The sequence below is a fragment of the Microcaecilia unicolor genome, chromosome 7 (genome assembly GCF_901765095.1).
Source record: "Microcaecilia unicolor chromosome 7, aMicUni1.1, whole genome shotgun sequence".
Taxonomy (NCBI): Eukaryota; Metazoa; Chordata; class Amphibia; order Gymnophiona; family Siphonopidae; genus Microcaecilia; species Microcaecilia unicolor.
Genome location: NC_044037.1, coordinates 129,195,526 through 129,208,833, shown reverse-complemented (window position 1 = coordinate 129,208,833; position 13,308 = coordinate 129,195,526). Strand labels below are relative to the sequence as shown.

The window sequence follows — 13,308 nt, the reverse complement described above, 5'->3', positions numbered from 1 at the left end:
GGTCCATGTTTCGGGGTCACAATAGTGTTCAAACAAAGACACTGAGCAACCGAGGTGGCTGCAAAGCAATCCATTTGGGAAACACTGCTGTCCAACAGCACATTATAATGGGTTAGGTGAATTGCCTAGGGTCACAAGGAGCAACAGTAGGACTTGAACTCAATTCCCCTGGTTCTTAGCCCACTGCACTAACCATTAAGCCAGTGGCGATCCTAGCCTGCATGACACCCGGGGTGGATCGCCAATGCGCCCCCCCCCCCCCCGGCGAAATGACACCCCCCCCCCCGGGTGCATGCCGCTGGGGGGGGTGCCGCGGCGCGCGCCTGTCAGCTGAGTTCACTAACTTCGCTGCAGCTCCCTCTGCCCCGGCCGGAAGTAACCTGTTCCGGGGCAGAGGGAGCTGCAGCAAAGTTAGCGAACTCAGCTGACAGGCGCACGCCGCGGCACCCCCCAGTGGCGTGCACCCAGGGCAGACCGCCCCCACTGCCCCCCCCCCTTGGTACGCCACTGCATTAAGCTACTCCTCCACATCATAGCTACAAAAGAAACCAAGTGATAAAGGAACAGTTAATTTGTATAACTCTTTCCTCAGCCAGACAGAGATGAAGCTATTCTAGAAACAAGAGTTAAACCTAAGCTGATGTCTTTTTTGTCCTTTTCATGAAATTAATGTCATTACATTAGTCCTGTTGTACAAATGTCATTTTTGACCTCCTACCAAATGGGATCACTAGGTGCTCCAACTATGGTTACTCTACTGCTGCATGGTATGATACAGAAGAAATCATCTCCTTGATATAAAATCAGGGGTTCTCAACCCAGTCCTCAGACACACATGGCCAGTCAGGTTTTCAGAATACACACAATGAATATGCATGAGATAGATTTGCATAGAATGGAGGCAGTATATGAAAATTTCTCTCATGTATATTCATTGTGGATATCCTGAAAATATAACTGACTAGCCTGGTTATTTTCGAAACAGGACGCCCATCTTTTGACACAAATCGGAAGATGGGCGTCCTTCTCACAGGGTCACCCAAATCGGTATAATCGAAAGTCGATTTTGGGCGTCCCCAACTGCTTTCCGTTGCGGGGATGACCAAAGTTCACAGGGGCGTGTTGGAGGCGTAGCGAAGGTGAGACTTGGGCGTGCCTAACACATGGGCGTCCTCGATCCATAATGGAAAAAAAGGGCGTCCCTGATGAGCACTTGGACGACTTTACCTGGTCCAGCTTTTTTTACGACCAAGGCACAAAAAGGTGCCCAAACTGACCAGATGACCACCGGAGGGAATTGAGGATGACCTCCCCTTACTCCCCCAGTGGTCACTAACCCCCTCCCACCCTAAAACAAATCATTAAAAATATTTTGTGCCAGCCTCAAATGTCATACTCAGGTACATCGCAACAGTATGCAGGTCCCTGGAGCAGTTTTAGTGGGTTCAGTGCAGTGCAGTTCAGGCAGGCAGACCCAGGCCCAACCCCCCCTCCCCTACCTGTTACACTTGTGGTAGTAAATGTGAGCCCTCCAAAATCCACCAGAAACCCACTGTACCCACATCTAGGTGCCCCCCTTCACCCGTAAGGGCTTTGGTAGTGGTGTACAGTTGTGGGTAGTGGGTTTTGGGGGGCTCAACACACAAGGTAAGGGAGCTATGTACCTGGGAGCTTTTTCTGAAGTCCACTGCAGTGCCACCCTAGGGTGCCCGGTTGGTGTCCTGGGACCAGTGCACTACGAATGCTAGCTCCTCCCATGACCAAAGGGCTTGCATTTGGTCGTTTCTGAGCTAGGCATCCTTAGTTTCCATTATTGACGAAAATCAGAAACGACTAAGTCTAAGGACAACCATCTCTAAGGACAACCTAAATGTCAAGATTTGGGCGTCCCCGACCATATTATTGAAACGAAAAATGGACGCCCATCTCGTTTCAATAATACAGGTTTCCCCACCCCTTTCGATTATGCCCCTCTACGTATGTCCTACGGACTGAGTTGAGAACACTCGCAATAAATCAAGATTTTCAGGTAAAAGATAGAACTGCCCATATATGCAACTGAAGGCAATTATTATCTTTCAGTATGTAGTATTCTGCAAGATTCTTTTATTTATTGGAAAAGAATATTGCTCCAGCACAAAATCAGCAAATATTCTCATTTTTGGGGGAATCCCTTTAAAAGTTAATTATTGGCTTCCATTCTCTGTAAGGTACCTACTAAACCTACTCTTCATTAGCTCAATGTGATACTATGGAAAAAAAAGGACTTACATTGACTCCTCGGTCACCTCTGGCACCTGGATATCCCTGAGAGAAAAATACAACATGATGGTGAGCACAGCTGTTACTTTTTTAAACATGATGGGCCCAATATTCAGCCAGCAACGATCAGCATTTTGCTGACCACTGCCGGTGCTAAACCCAAAATTCAATGCTGGATTATGTCTGGGCATTGGCATTAAATTTCCATGTTTGTAGAGTCAGCTAACATATAGCTGGTTAAGTGCAATATTCAGCACTTAACCAGCTATGGGTTACCACATAAAGAAAGGACTGACTTATGTGGGTCCTATTTATACGGTTAACCTGACAGGTGACATTCTGAATATCAGCACTTAAACAGCCAACTACTGACATTGCCCCCAGAACTCCCCCCAAAATAACCATTTTTGAGTTCAGCACTAATCAGTTGTTTTCAGCAGTACTAACTGGTTAAGTACCACTGAAAATGACCAGTTAGCCCCGAACAGGAAGTTTAACCAGCCAGGAGCCATTCTGGCCTGTTAAATCACATTGGATATCGACCCCCAACAGTATTAAATTTCCTTGTAACTAACTTACTTGAAAACCTGGGAATCCCTCAGTGCCATTTCCAGGGAAACCATCTTCACCCTAAGAACAAGAACCAAAAATCCATAAAGTGAATCAAAAACTAATCACTTAAGTGTTCAGATATTTTATCAATCTACCAATCAACAAGCACCTGTCAAAACTAGTAATCTTTTCATCCTAGAGAGCAGCTTACATGACACAGATTTACCCAGGTTCAAAAGGGTTACTCAGAACAATGAATTATCTATTCAACCAATGAATTACTTATCTATTAATAAAACAATAGTGAACTAATTAGTTTATTAGTTAATTCAATAAATGTGAAGGCATGCATTTTTTTTAGATTCTTGCTGATGCATTTACTTATTTATATAAGATTTATTAATGGCCTTTATTAAGAGATTCACCCAAGGTGGTGAATGGTAAGCATGAATGGACAAATTCAATTTACATTGTAGTAACAATATAACTACATAAGTATATAAGTGTTGCCACACTGGGACAGACCAAAAGGTCCATCAAGCCCAGCATCCTGTTTCCAACAGTGACCAATCCAGGTCACAAATACCTGGCAAGATCCCAAAAAAGTACAAAACATTTTATACTGCTTATCTCAGAAATAGTGGATTTTCCTAAGTCCATTTAATAATGGTCTATGGACTTTTCCTTTAGGAAGCCGTCCAAACCTTTTTTTAAACTCCACTAACCGCCTTTTCCACATTCTCTGGCAATGAATTCCAGAGTTTAATTGCACGTTGAGTGAAGAAACATTTTCTCCAATTCGTTTTAAATTTACTACATTGTAGCTTCATCGCATGCCCCCTAGTCCTAGTATTTTTGGAAAGCATAAACAAATGCTTCACATCTACCCGTTCAACTTCACTCATTATTTTATAGACCTCTATCATATCTCCCCTCAGCCACCTTTTCTCCAAACTGAAGAGCCCTAGCTTCTTTAGCCTTTCCTCATAAGGAAGTCGTCCCATCCCTTTTATCATTTTGATCGTTCTTCCCTGCACCTTTACTAATTCCACCACATTTGTTTTGAGATGTGGCGATGAAACAAACAGGAGGCAAAAACCCTCACGAAACCGTGAGATGTGGAGAAAAAAGTGAGGAAATTGAATGAGGATACCAAATATGTTTATTCACATAAAAAATGACGAAATTTTCATAAAAAATGACCCGACACGGCCGTGTTTCGGCCCAAAAGGCCTGCCTCAGAGGTCTTTAAAACCTCGGAGAGTACGGCTTGAAGTATGTGCTCCAAGGTGAATGATAAAACAAAATTCTCTTGGGTCTCCTCTCTTCTAAAAAGGTTTTTGTATTTTAAAGAAGGAAGAACGGAACAAGCTCATTAAACTCCTCTGCAAAACGACCAGAATTGAACACAATATTCGAGGTGTGGTCGCACCATGGAGCGATACAAACGCAATATAACATCCTCATTTTAGTTTTTCATTCCTTTTCTAATAATACCTAACATTCTATTTGCTTTCTTAGCTGCAGCAGCACACTGAGCAGAAGGTTTCAATGTATCATCAACAACGACACCTAGATCCCTTTCTTGGTCTATGACTCCTAACGTGGAACCTTGCATGACATAGCTATAATTCGGGTTCCTCTTTTCCACATGCATCACTTTGCACTTGCTCACATTAAACGTCATCCGCCATTTAGACTCCCAGTCTCGTAAGGTCCTCTTGTAATTTTTCACAATCCTCCCGCGATTTAACGACTTTGAATACCTTTGTGTCATCAGCAAATTTAAATATCTCACTAGTTACTCCCATCTCAAGGTCATTTATAAATATGTTAAAAAGCAGCGGCCCCAGCACAGACCCCTGAGGAACCCCACTAACTACCCTTCTCCATTGAGAATACTGACCATTTAACCCTACTCTCTGTTTTCTATCTTTTAACCAGTTTTTAATTCACAATAGAACACTACCTCCTATCCCATGACTCTCCAATTTCCTCTGGAGTCTTTCATGAGGTACTTTGTCAAAGGCCTTCTGAAAATCCAGATACACAATATCAACCGGCTCACCTTTATCCACATGTTTGTTCACCCCTTCAGCATAATGTACAATTGAAACAGTGTGGCAAACTTGGAAATAGATAAATTAAATTATAGCAATAGCAATAATATGATACAATATCAGTACAGTAAACATCAAAACAGCACAGTAGAATATTCATACATCAGAAATATTGCAATATCAGCCCTATACAATTGAAACAGAATATTTGCAGTTACAGACAGGAAGGCCAAGACAAAGGCATTAGGATAAAAAAAAGTGAGTTGGCTATATTGAAGGAAATTTATATAGATAGTCTCTGAATCTTTCAGAAAAGAAACAGTCTGGTATTTAGCCAGCTTGGCAACTGGAAAATATTTAAAAAATAGCTTGGCAACTGGAAAATATTTAAAAAATAGCTGCAGTCTTTAACTTATTCTGTATATTCAGCGCTGCTTTATGTATAAGCAGAAGCACTGAATATATGTGCACTGCGGTCAATGTGCTAGTGCTATATATTTAGTTTAGGCCAACTCTCATAGAAGTAATCATAATTCTGCATCTAACCTGCTTCTCAACTTCTGCCTAACTACACACACCAGATCCCATCCTAAAATCTGAAACAGCAGCAACCAATGATCTGACCAGGTGACTGGAATAATTACAAGATCTTTCAATTCTGCTCCTTTCCCTGTGGAAATTAAGAAGAAGAAGCATGTCCAATGAATTCTTTACATGATGTGTGGAACCCTCCATCATTTGTGCAAAACTCAAAGCAACCAACACATTCAAATATTCACTAACACTAATCACATTAACTTCTACATTGGTATTGAAATCCCTAAGAACTACTAAAGTATCTAAGATAAACCTTGCACTTGCAAGTATTTCAACAGTCTAGCAAATCAAATGCTGACTTTTATCAGGTAGCCTACATATTAACAAAAAGCCCCATCCATGTCCATAAACTAGTGAAGGGCACTTCTCTAACTGGGTATCTGCATTTAGGTCACCCTTGCACATGTAAATATATAGAATACTAGCACTTATAAGAGTACACTTACCCACGAAAGTGCTAGAAGTGTAGTTAAGTGCTATTCTGTAAAAGCATGGGCAGAGAACATAAATGCAAGGGGGCATGTACATGGGTGGAGCATGAGATTCCCACTTATGCACATAATTTACAGAATACTGTCAGTAATGAGCATCCCTGCTGCATTTACACAATTACAGTTATGCCAAGACTCTGAGATACAAAATGAATTTTTGTTTCCCTTAATTAAAAAAAATTCCCCTTTATTACTCATTGCCTTACATTCATATACAAAACAGAGCGAGCATTTCTAAATTTATGCTGAGGACATTCTTATTATTTTTCTCACATCAGGACTAGCCCCAGATTTAACCCCATTGCAATCAGCACTTCTTTCAGTTTCAGAATAGCTTTCGTCACATAAGCTTGTTCTTAATCCTGCAAAAACTACTACCTGTTGGATTACTGGAACTCAGCCTACACCCTTTATAGTTCCTTTCCTATTTGGTCTTCTAATTCCAGCAGTCGACTCTTTTAGGTATCTTAGTATTATCATAGGCACTAGTCTTTCTTTCAATAAGCAGATCTCATATGTCATCAGGACAGTATTTTTTTAGTTACACCGTCTTTGTTCCATCTTGTACTACATTCTACCTCTCTTCAAACTTTGATTCACGCATATGTTACATCACGGCTAGACTACTGCAATATGATCTATAATGCCTTCCACATTTTCAAATATGTCAATTACAGTCTTTGCACAGTACCTCTGCTAGATTACTCTGCAAAATAAAGAAATTTGACTATATTATTCCTTTCTTACAACAACTTCATTGGCTTCTGGTAAAATATCGAATATAATTTAAAATTCTCCTCCTTACCCATAAGGTTTTGCATACAGGTAAACCCCCCTACTTATCCTCTGCAATTATCCCCTATAATCTGGCTTGGGTGCTCTAATCATTAGACTTCAATCATTTGGTTCTACCTTCCACTAGGGCTGCACACCATGAATCCACCAGAGCAGCAGCCTTTTATTTTTCATCTCCTTGCTTATAGAATAGCATGCCTTCAGAACTTAGATCAGAAATCTCATTATTGCATTTTAAAACCCTGTTGAAAACCCATTTCTTTTACCTAGCTTTTAATGGCCCTTCAGATTGAGCACTTTAATGGTGTTTTCCCCTGTAATACAGTATGAGTGCAGTTAAAAAAAAAAAAGAAGGAAAGTATTATTTTATAGTATGAATAAAGCTCTTGTTGAATGTGTCTTTCTTGTCATAAAATGGAGTTCTGTTCTTTGCTGTGTTTTTAATATTGTAATTGTGAGCCACTTTGACCTTCTTAGAAAAGCGGTATATCAAGTACCAATTAAACATTAAGGTCTTATATTATCTACAGACACAGCCAAAGATGTGACTGATGGGCAAAATTGACAGAGGCAGGTGTCACATTTATTTTGGCATGAGTTTTCAAGGACCAGAGTCTACTTTATTGAACTGATGGGCAAGAAACTAATAATCTTAAACTATTTTGCCACTCAAAACTGCTGCATAGAATTCCTTCCCTTAACAATATCCCTGTATCAACCCAACACAGCAATAACAGGAATAGCTCTAACCCATCCATCACATTCCCTAGTCTGCTGCCTAGTTGAACCCAGGTAAACAAATGATATATATTTCTTCATGTTTTGTGACTGTTGTTAGTAACATTACATTCTTGTGATTGAAAATGTAGACCTTATAAGGAGCCACCATGTAACTGGCAAGCAAGTTTAGGAAGCCCTTTGTGTCTGCTGCGAAGATCAGAATACTAGCACATACAATGGCTTCAGAAGCATTAAGATAATAGAAAACAATTCCTGACCGATTGTGTCTACAGGACAAATATTTTTCAACTGATATTACTAACATTTGTCTTTAATAAATTCTGTTTTATTTACTAATTTCTTCACAAATTCAGAAGCAAGGTGGTGGCGCTGTCCAGCTTCTGCAGACTGGACTGCAGTGCCTGATGTAGAAGGTTGAAAGAGTAGATTCATATGTAGATGTATACAGAAGATGTTTACATTCAATATCCCAAAGACACTAGTTATGGTTGGCCCACAATGAATGCTATATGACAGAAATTCCTAAGATGTGGTGCATATAACCCAGGGGGTACACGGTGCCCTGACCTCACCAAGTATATAAAATTACCACTGTTACCTCTTTCTTTCTCTACCTCAATGTGACTACATCACATTGATACCAGCAGCTCACACCATGCCACACACCATGGCTGCAGCTGACTGCACCACTGCACAGCCCATACCATTTCAAAAAGTGAAGTATAAAAGGTCATTGGCTGCTGCTGCCTGTCCCTCAATCACTTCGTCCCCACAGTGATGTCCGCTTCAGCAGACCATAGAGGTGTGCTAAGGAGGAGGCAGGAGCATGAGGCCAGCAAGGCATGTGGAGAAACCAAGGTGCACAGTACCTCAGAGCTCTGTTCAGGCCAGAAAGTCCAAGAAAAGGGTGGCCCAGCTCCTGAAACCTACACAGCTCAGTTCAGTTGGTTAGCACCATTGGGAGAGGAAGATGCAAATGGTGGAGGGGAGTGAGGAAGAACAGAGTAGAAGATGGATGGGAACTGTGTGGGGAGGGAGTGAATGGGGGAGGCAGAGTAGAAGCTGGATGGAACTCGAAGGGGGGGAGCAAAAGCACAAGCTGAATGGGACTTGTGGGAGGGGAGAGTAGAAGGTCAATAGTATTCAGGAGGAAGGAAAGTAGAAGCTGGATGGAACTCTATAGGGGGAGGGAGAGTAAAAGCTAGATGGGATAGTTGTAGGAGGGAGAACAGAAGCTAGATGGCTACAAGTATGGGGGAGAGTGAGAAAGAGGATGAAATTGGAGTTTGGCAGAAGAGAAAAAGAGTGAGGGCCCTGTTTACTAAGCACGCTGCAGGTGCACTACCATTTTCAGTGCGCTAAAAATTAGCAAGCACTAACGATAGGGAAATCCATAGAAATATATGGGCGTCTATCATTAGCGTGTACTAAATTTTAGTGCGTGCTAAAAATGCTAGTGCACCTTAGTAAACAGGGCCCTAAGTATGTCAGAGATAGATCTAGTGAGGGAGGGAATGGAAAAGACAGGAGGCGAGAGGAGAAAGGATACATGGACAATAACTATTGAGCTGTTGGCTCAATGAATTCTGGGGTTTCATTAATTAAGAGTTCAACTGTTTTGTGAGCTTGATGCACTGGAGCTTCATTCTGTTGAAAAATAAAGTACTCAGAAATGTCTTGAATTTTAGGCAAACAATTCTGTAGTAGGACGTTTTGGGGTTATTTGGAAAAATATTGGGGGGGGGGGGGTCCCTTTTTGTCCAGACACTGTGTAGAAAGAGAATTTCAGATTGCAGACTAACAGCAGCTGTTTTCTGATGCAAACACAAGAACATCCGCACTGGCAGTTATCCAGTTTTATAGGATATGGAAAGCATCAAAAACAGATAAAATCTGTGGCAAAAGAATGTTTGCCCTTAACAGAGCATGCTAGAAAGCACATCATAGACAAAGGAAGATGAAAGGAGAGTTTGTCCCATGAACAGTGTGTTGAGAAGCATACTCACCCTTTCCCCTATCACACCAAGATCCCCTGGTAATCCTTGTGGTCCTCTGGGTCCTTTAGGGCCCTAGAGAAGAAAAGCAGAAATGTGATTTTAACAAAATTAAAACTGAAGAACTGAGTCAGCCCATGGCCTATGTCCAGAAACCACATTTCCCATAAGAAAATCTGGAAGAGGTAGGAATAAAATGTACCTGTGAAAACTGAATCACATGCTGAATTTCTGCCTTTCTGCATTCTGATAACAGCACTAATAGCACATAAAGAATTCCACAGCATATATACTTAAAAAGCAATTGGAACATTCAGTATCTTCAGAGACATAAACACTTTCATTACAGAAATACAACAGCTGGGCTCTCTCCAAGTTTTGGTTATGATTCATCAGCGGATTTACTTCACAGTTTCATTGTATTTTAAGAATGCTTTGACTATGTACCAACCAGTGCAGGCACTATGCTGTTAGTGGCCCTTTTACTAAGGGGCAGTAAGCCCACCACATGCTTGCTGCACACCAAACAGGAACTACTGCTGGGCTACTGCTCAGTTGTGTGTCCCAGCTTGTCATTTTGTTGATACATGTAATGATGTTTCCTTGTCATCTATACCAGACCAGTCCAGACTAATGGGTTGTGTCCATCTACCAGCGGAAGGAGACAGAGAAAATAGTTCCAAGTAAACCGCCCCTTAAGGGTATCATGCAGCCTGGAATGTTCAATATTTTCTCTGTCTCCTAGCGGATGGTAGACGAATCGTGCAGCTGCTCTGGATTGCTGGCTGGTAGCTCCTATCCCAGATTCTTCTGTTGACAGTGGAGCCAGGGGTGTGCTGGTAGCCGTGTTGGGGCTAGTTTTACATGATACTCAGTGGTCCTGAGTTCCTCATCTGCCAGCTAGGGTGATATCCATTGCTTGAGTTTGAATTTGTCTTTTGCTCCTTCTTGGCACCTTGGGGTCTTTTCTCTGCAGTGTGGCTCTCAACTCTCTTTCTTTTGCTCTCCTTTTGTTCTCTTGGCTCTGTTCTTTCATCCCTAAGTCCAGAGCGAGCTGGTTTAGGAGTACTATCTTTCTACGCTTGTACCTTGGTATGCTGCTGCCCTTTTCTTCATGGTTCTCCTGGAGAGACAAGCGCTCCAGTTAGCTGGTTCTCTCGGCTCTGGAGTCTCATCTTGTTCTGTGGAGTATGATTCTCTCACTAGGTGCAGGTCTGGGAGGTTCCTGGGCCTTGCTCCATTTTCTTCTATGATTCTCTCACTAGGTGCAGGTCTGGGAGGTTCCTGGGCCTTGCTCCATTTTCTTCTATGAAGTGTGGCACACTGTATGGGGTTGCATACTCCTAGTACTTGTTAGGGTCGCTTCCTCCGACCATCTTGGACTCAGGATGGACCGGCAGGTTTGGGAGTTAGTCTCTGTCCTGCCAGGGTTTGGAGAAGTGGATCCTGGTCTAGGAGAGACGGTTCTTCTCCTTGTTCCTTGGATTTGACTGTTGCCTTCCTTCCAAGGGGGGTCCTTTGGCATGTGTATCTTTGCTGCTTCTTTTGCTACACTCGAAACAGAGGTACATAGTTTTCTTTTGTTCGGGATGTTTGTTTTATGTCCTATGGCTTCAGTTCCTTTTCTAGTATCTAACTCTGTTCCATTTTGGTAGCCTGGTGGTTCAGATATTTTTTGCTGTGTATATAGCTTTGCTGATTTTCAACCTTCTGCATTCTTCTTTTCTCCCGCCATCTTTGGGAAACTGCTTTGCTACATCCCATTAGTCTGGACTGGTCTGGTATAGATGACAAGGAAGGAAAAATTATGTTCTTACCTGATAATTTTCTTTCCTTTAATCATACCAGAACAGTCCAGATGCCCTCCCTGGCTAAAGTCTGTCAGAATCTTGTTTTCTTTAGCTATCCCTGGCTGTTCCATGATGCTTCAGTATGGTGGGATGTCCTACAGCACTGTCATGTCTCCTACCTCAATGCAAGCGGCGTCCTCGGGCTGCACAGGGTCCCGTCGACATGCACACTTGACTGGCACAGCCCTGAGCCATGTGTGTGTAGTTCTTCTCTGGCTGCAGGCTCCTTGATTGCTTTGCTGCCTTGCACCTGGCTCTGCTCTCTCTCTCTCTCTCTCTCTCTCTGCCTGGCTTCCAGGCTCCTTGATTGCTTTGCTTCCACCCACCTGGGTCTGCTCTTCCTCTGCCTGGCTTCCCTTGCTTCTCTCCTATTGGTCTTCCAGTTCCTCTTTCCCCTGCTCTTGTCCTATGGCTGTGCCCCTTCTCCCTGCTGATGTCAGACGCCAGCACTTTATCAGCTGAGCTCTCCCTAGACTCCTCGCTTCAGCTTCTACTTTGGTAGGTGTTACTTGCTCAGTAGTGTGCTTCTCCTCTACCTTTTCTTCATTGCTGACTCTGCTTGTACCTGGATTACTCTCGTGTCTGCTGCCTGCCTACTGACCTTGCCTGTACCTGGATTACTCTTGTGTCTGCTGCCTGCCTACTGCCCTTGCCTGTACCTGGATTACTTTTGTGTCTGCTGCCTGTCTACTGACCTTGCCTGTACCTGGATTACTCTTGTGTCTGCTGCCGGCCTACTGACCTTGCCTGTACCTGGATTACTCTCATACCGACTGCCTGCCTACTGACTCTGCCTGTACCTGGATCACTCTCTTGCCTGCTGCCTGTCTGGCCATCACGTTCATCACCCCACTTCCTGCTCCATCTCATAAGCCCTGCAGGCCGCCTGCACCTAGGGGCTGAACCTCTGGGGAATGGCGGTCAGCGCAGGTGAAACCCGGGGTTGTCCGGCCGCCAAGCAGAACCTGGTCCGAGTACCGGGCTTGGCAGTGCTCTACTTGGTACAAGAACTCACAGGTCTGACAAGCACTGCCTACTTCATCTTCTCTACTCAGTCTCCTGCCACTTGTTGTTGTGCCAGCTCAGTATAACTTCTGTTACTTGGGATCATGGAGTTCTTTCCTCGGATTCAGGGGTAGATCTCTATGCGCTTGGGCAAGCTTGGTATGGACCATTCCCTCCCGCTTACTTTACTGTGAGAGGAGGTTGCAGTTGCCTTCGGCCGAGCAGGAACAGTGAGGTTCTGCATACTGGCTCCAAGAGTTTGCCTGTTTGGTATTAACTGTGTTTTCTTCTAGAGTTCAGGGCACCATTGCTTGGCTATTCAAAATACTGAACATTCCAGGCTGCACGATACCCTTAAGGGGCAGTTTACTTGGAACTATTTTCTCTGTCTCCTTCCGCTGGTAGATGGACACAACCCACTAGTCTGGACTGGTATGGTATGATTAAAGGAAAGAAAATTATCAGGTAAGAACATAATTTTTCCTTTTTCCATTGCTGGAGCTAACTTATGGAATCATTTACCTAGTCATTTAAGACTTTGTTCAAATAGACAACAACTTAAGAAACTTTTAAAAATGCATTATTTTATTAAATCTTTTTTGGAAGGATGATCTTAGACTTGCATTAGGCGGTTCTTCCTGGAAAGTGTATTACTATTGAAGAATATTTGCTGGGGCATATTATTTTTATGTGTTGTTTGTCATGATTTTATGATTATTTTTATTGTAGCCCACTTTAGTAGTAAAGCAGGACAGAAATATATAAAATAAATAAATAAAAATGATATAATTAATGAAGTATTCGTGATTCTGATTTTTATACGATTTCTCCAATCTTCTTTTTATGTAATATTTTTATATGAATACATATACTGATTGTCAAAAGATCTAGGCCTTTAATTTAGGCATGTGAAGGACAATTCTATAACTAGGCATGCACAATTATATGCCCATTGAGTACA

At 42.5% G+C, this 13,308-nt stretch overlaps 1 protein-coding gene across 1 annotated transcript in view; it reads right to left on the bottom strand.

Annotated features, from left to right (window-relative positions):
• The window catches only part of COL6A1 (collagen type VI alpha 1 chain), a 422,434-nt gene that overhangs the window by 183,437 nt on the left and 225,689 nt on the right, over positions 1 to 13,308 (bottom strand). Inside the window, 3 exon segments of the mRNA XM_030210386.1 lie at positions 2,272 to 2,307; positions 2,842 to 2,892; positions 9,505 to 9,567. Of these exon segments, the coding sequence (XP_030066246.1) occupies positions 2,272 to 2,307; positions 2,842 to 2,892; positions 9,505 to 9,567 (150 nt within the window).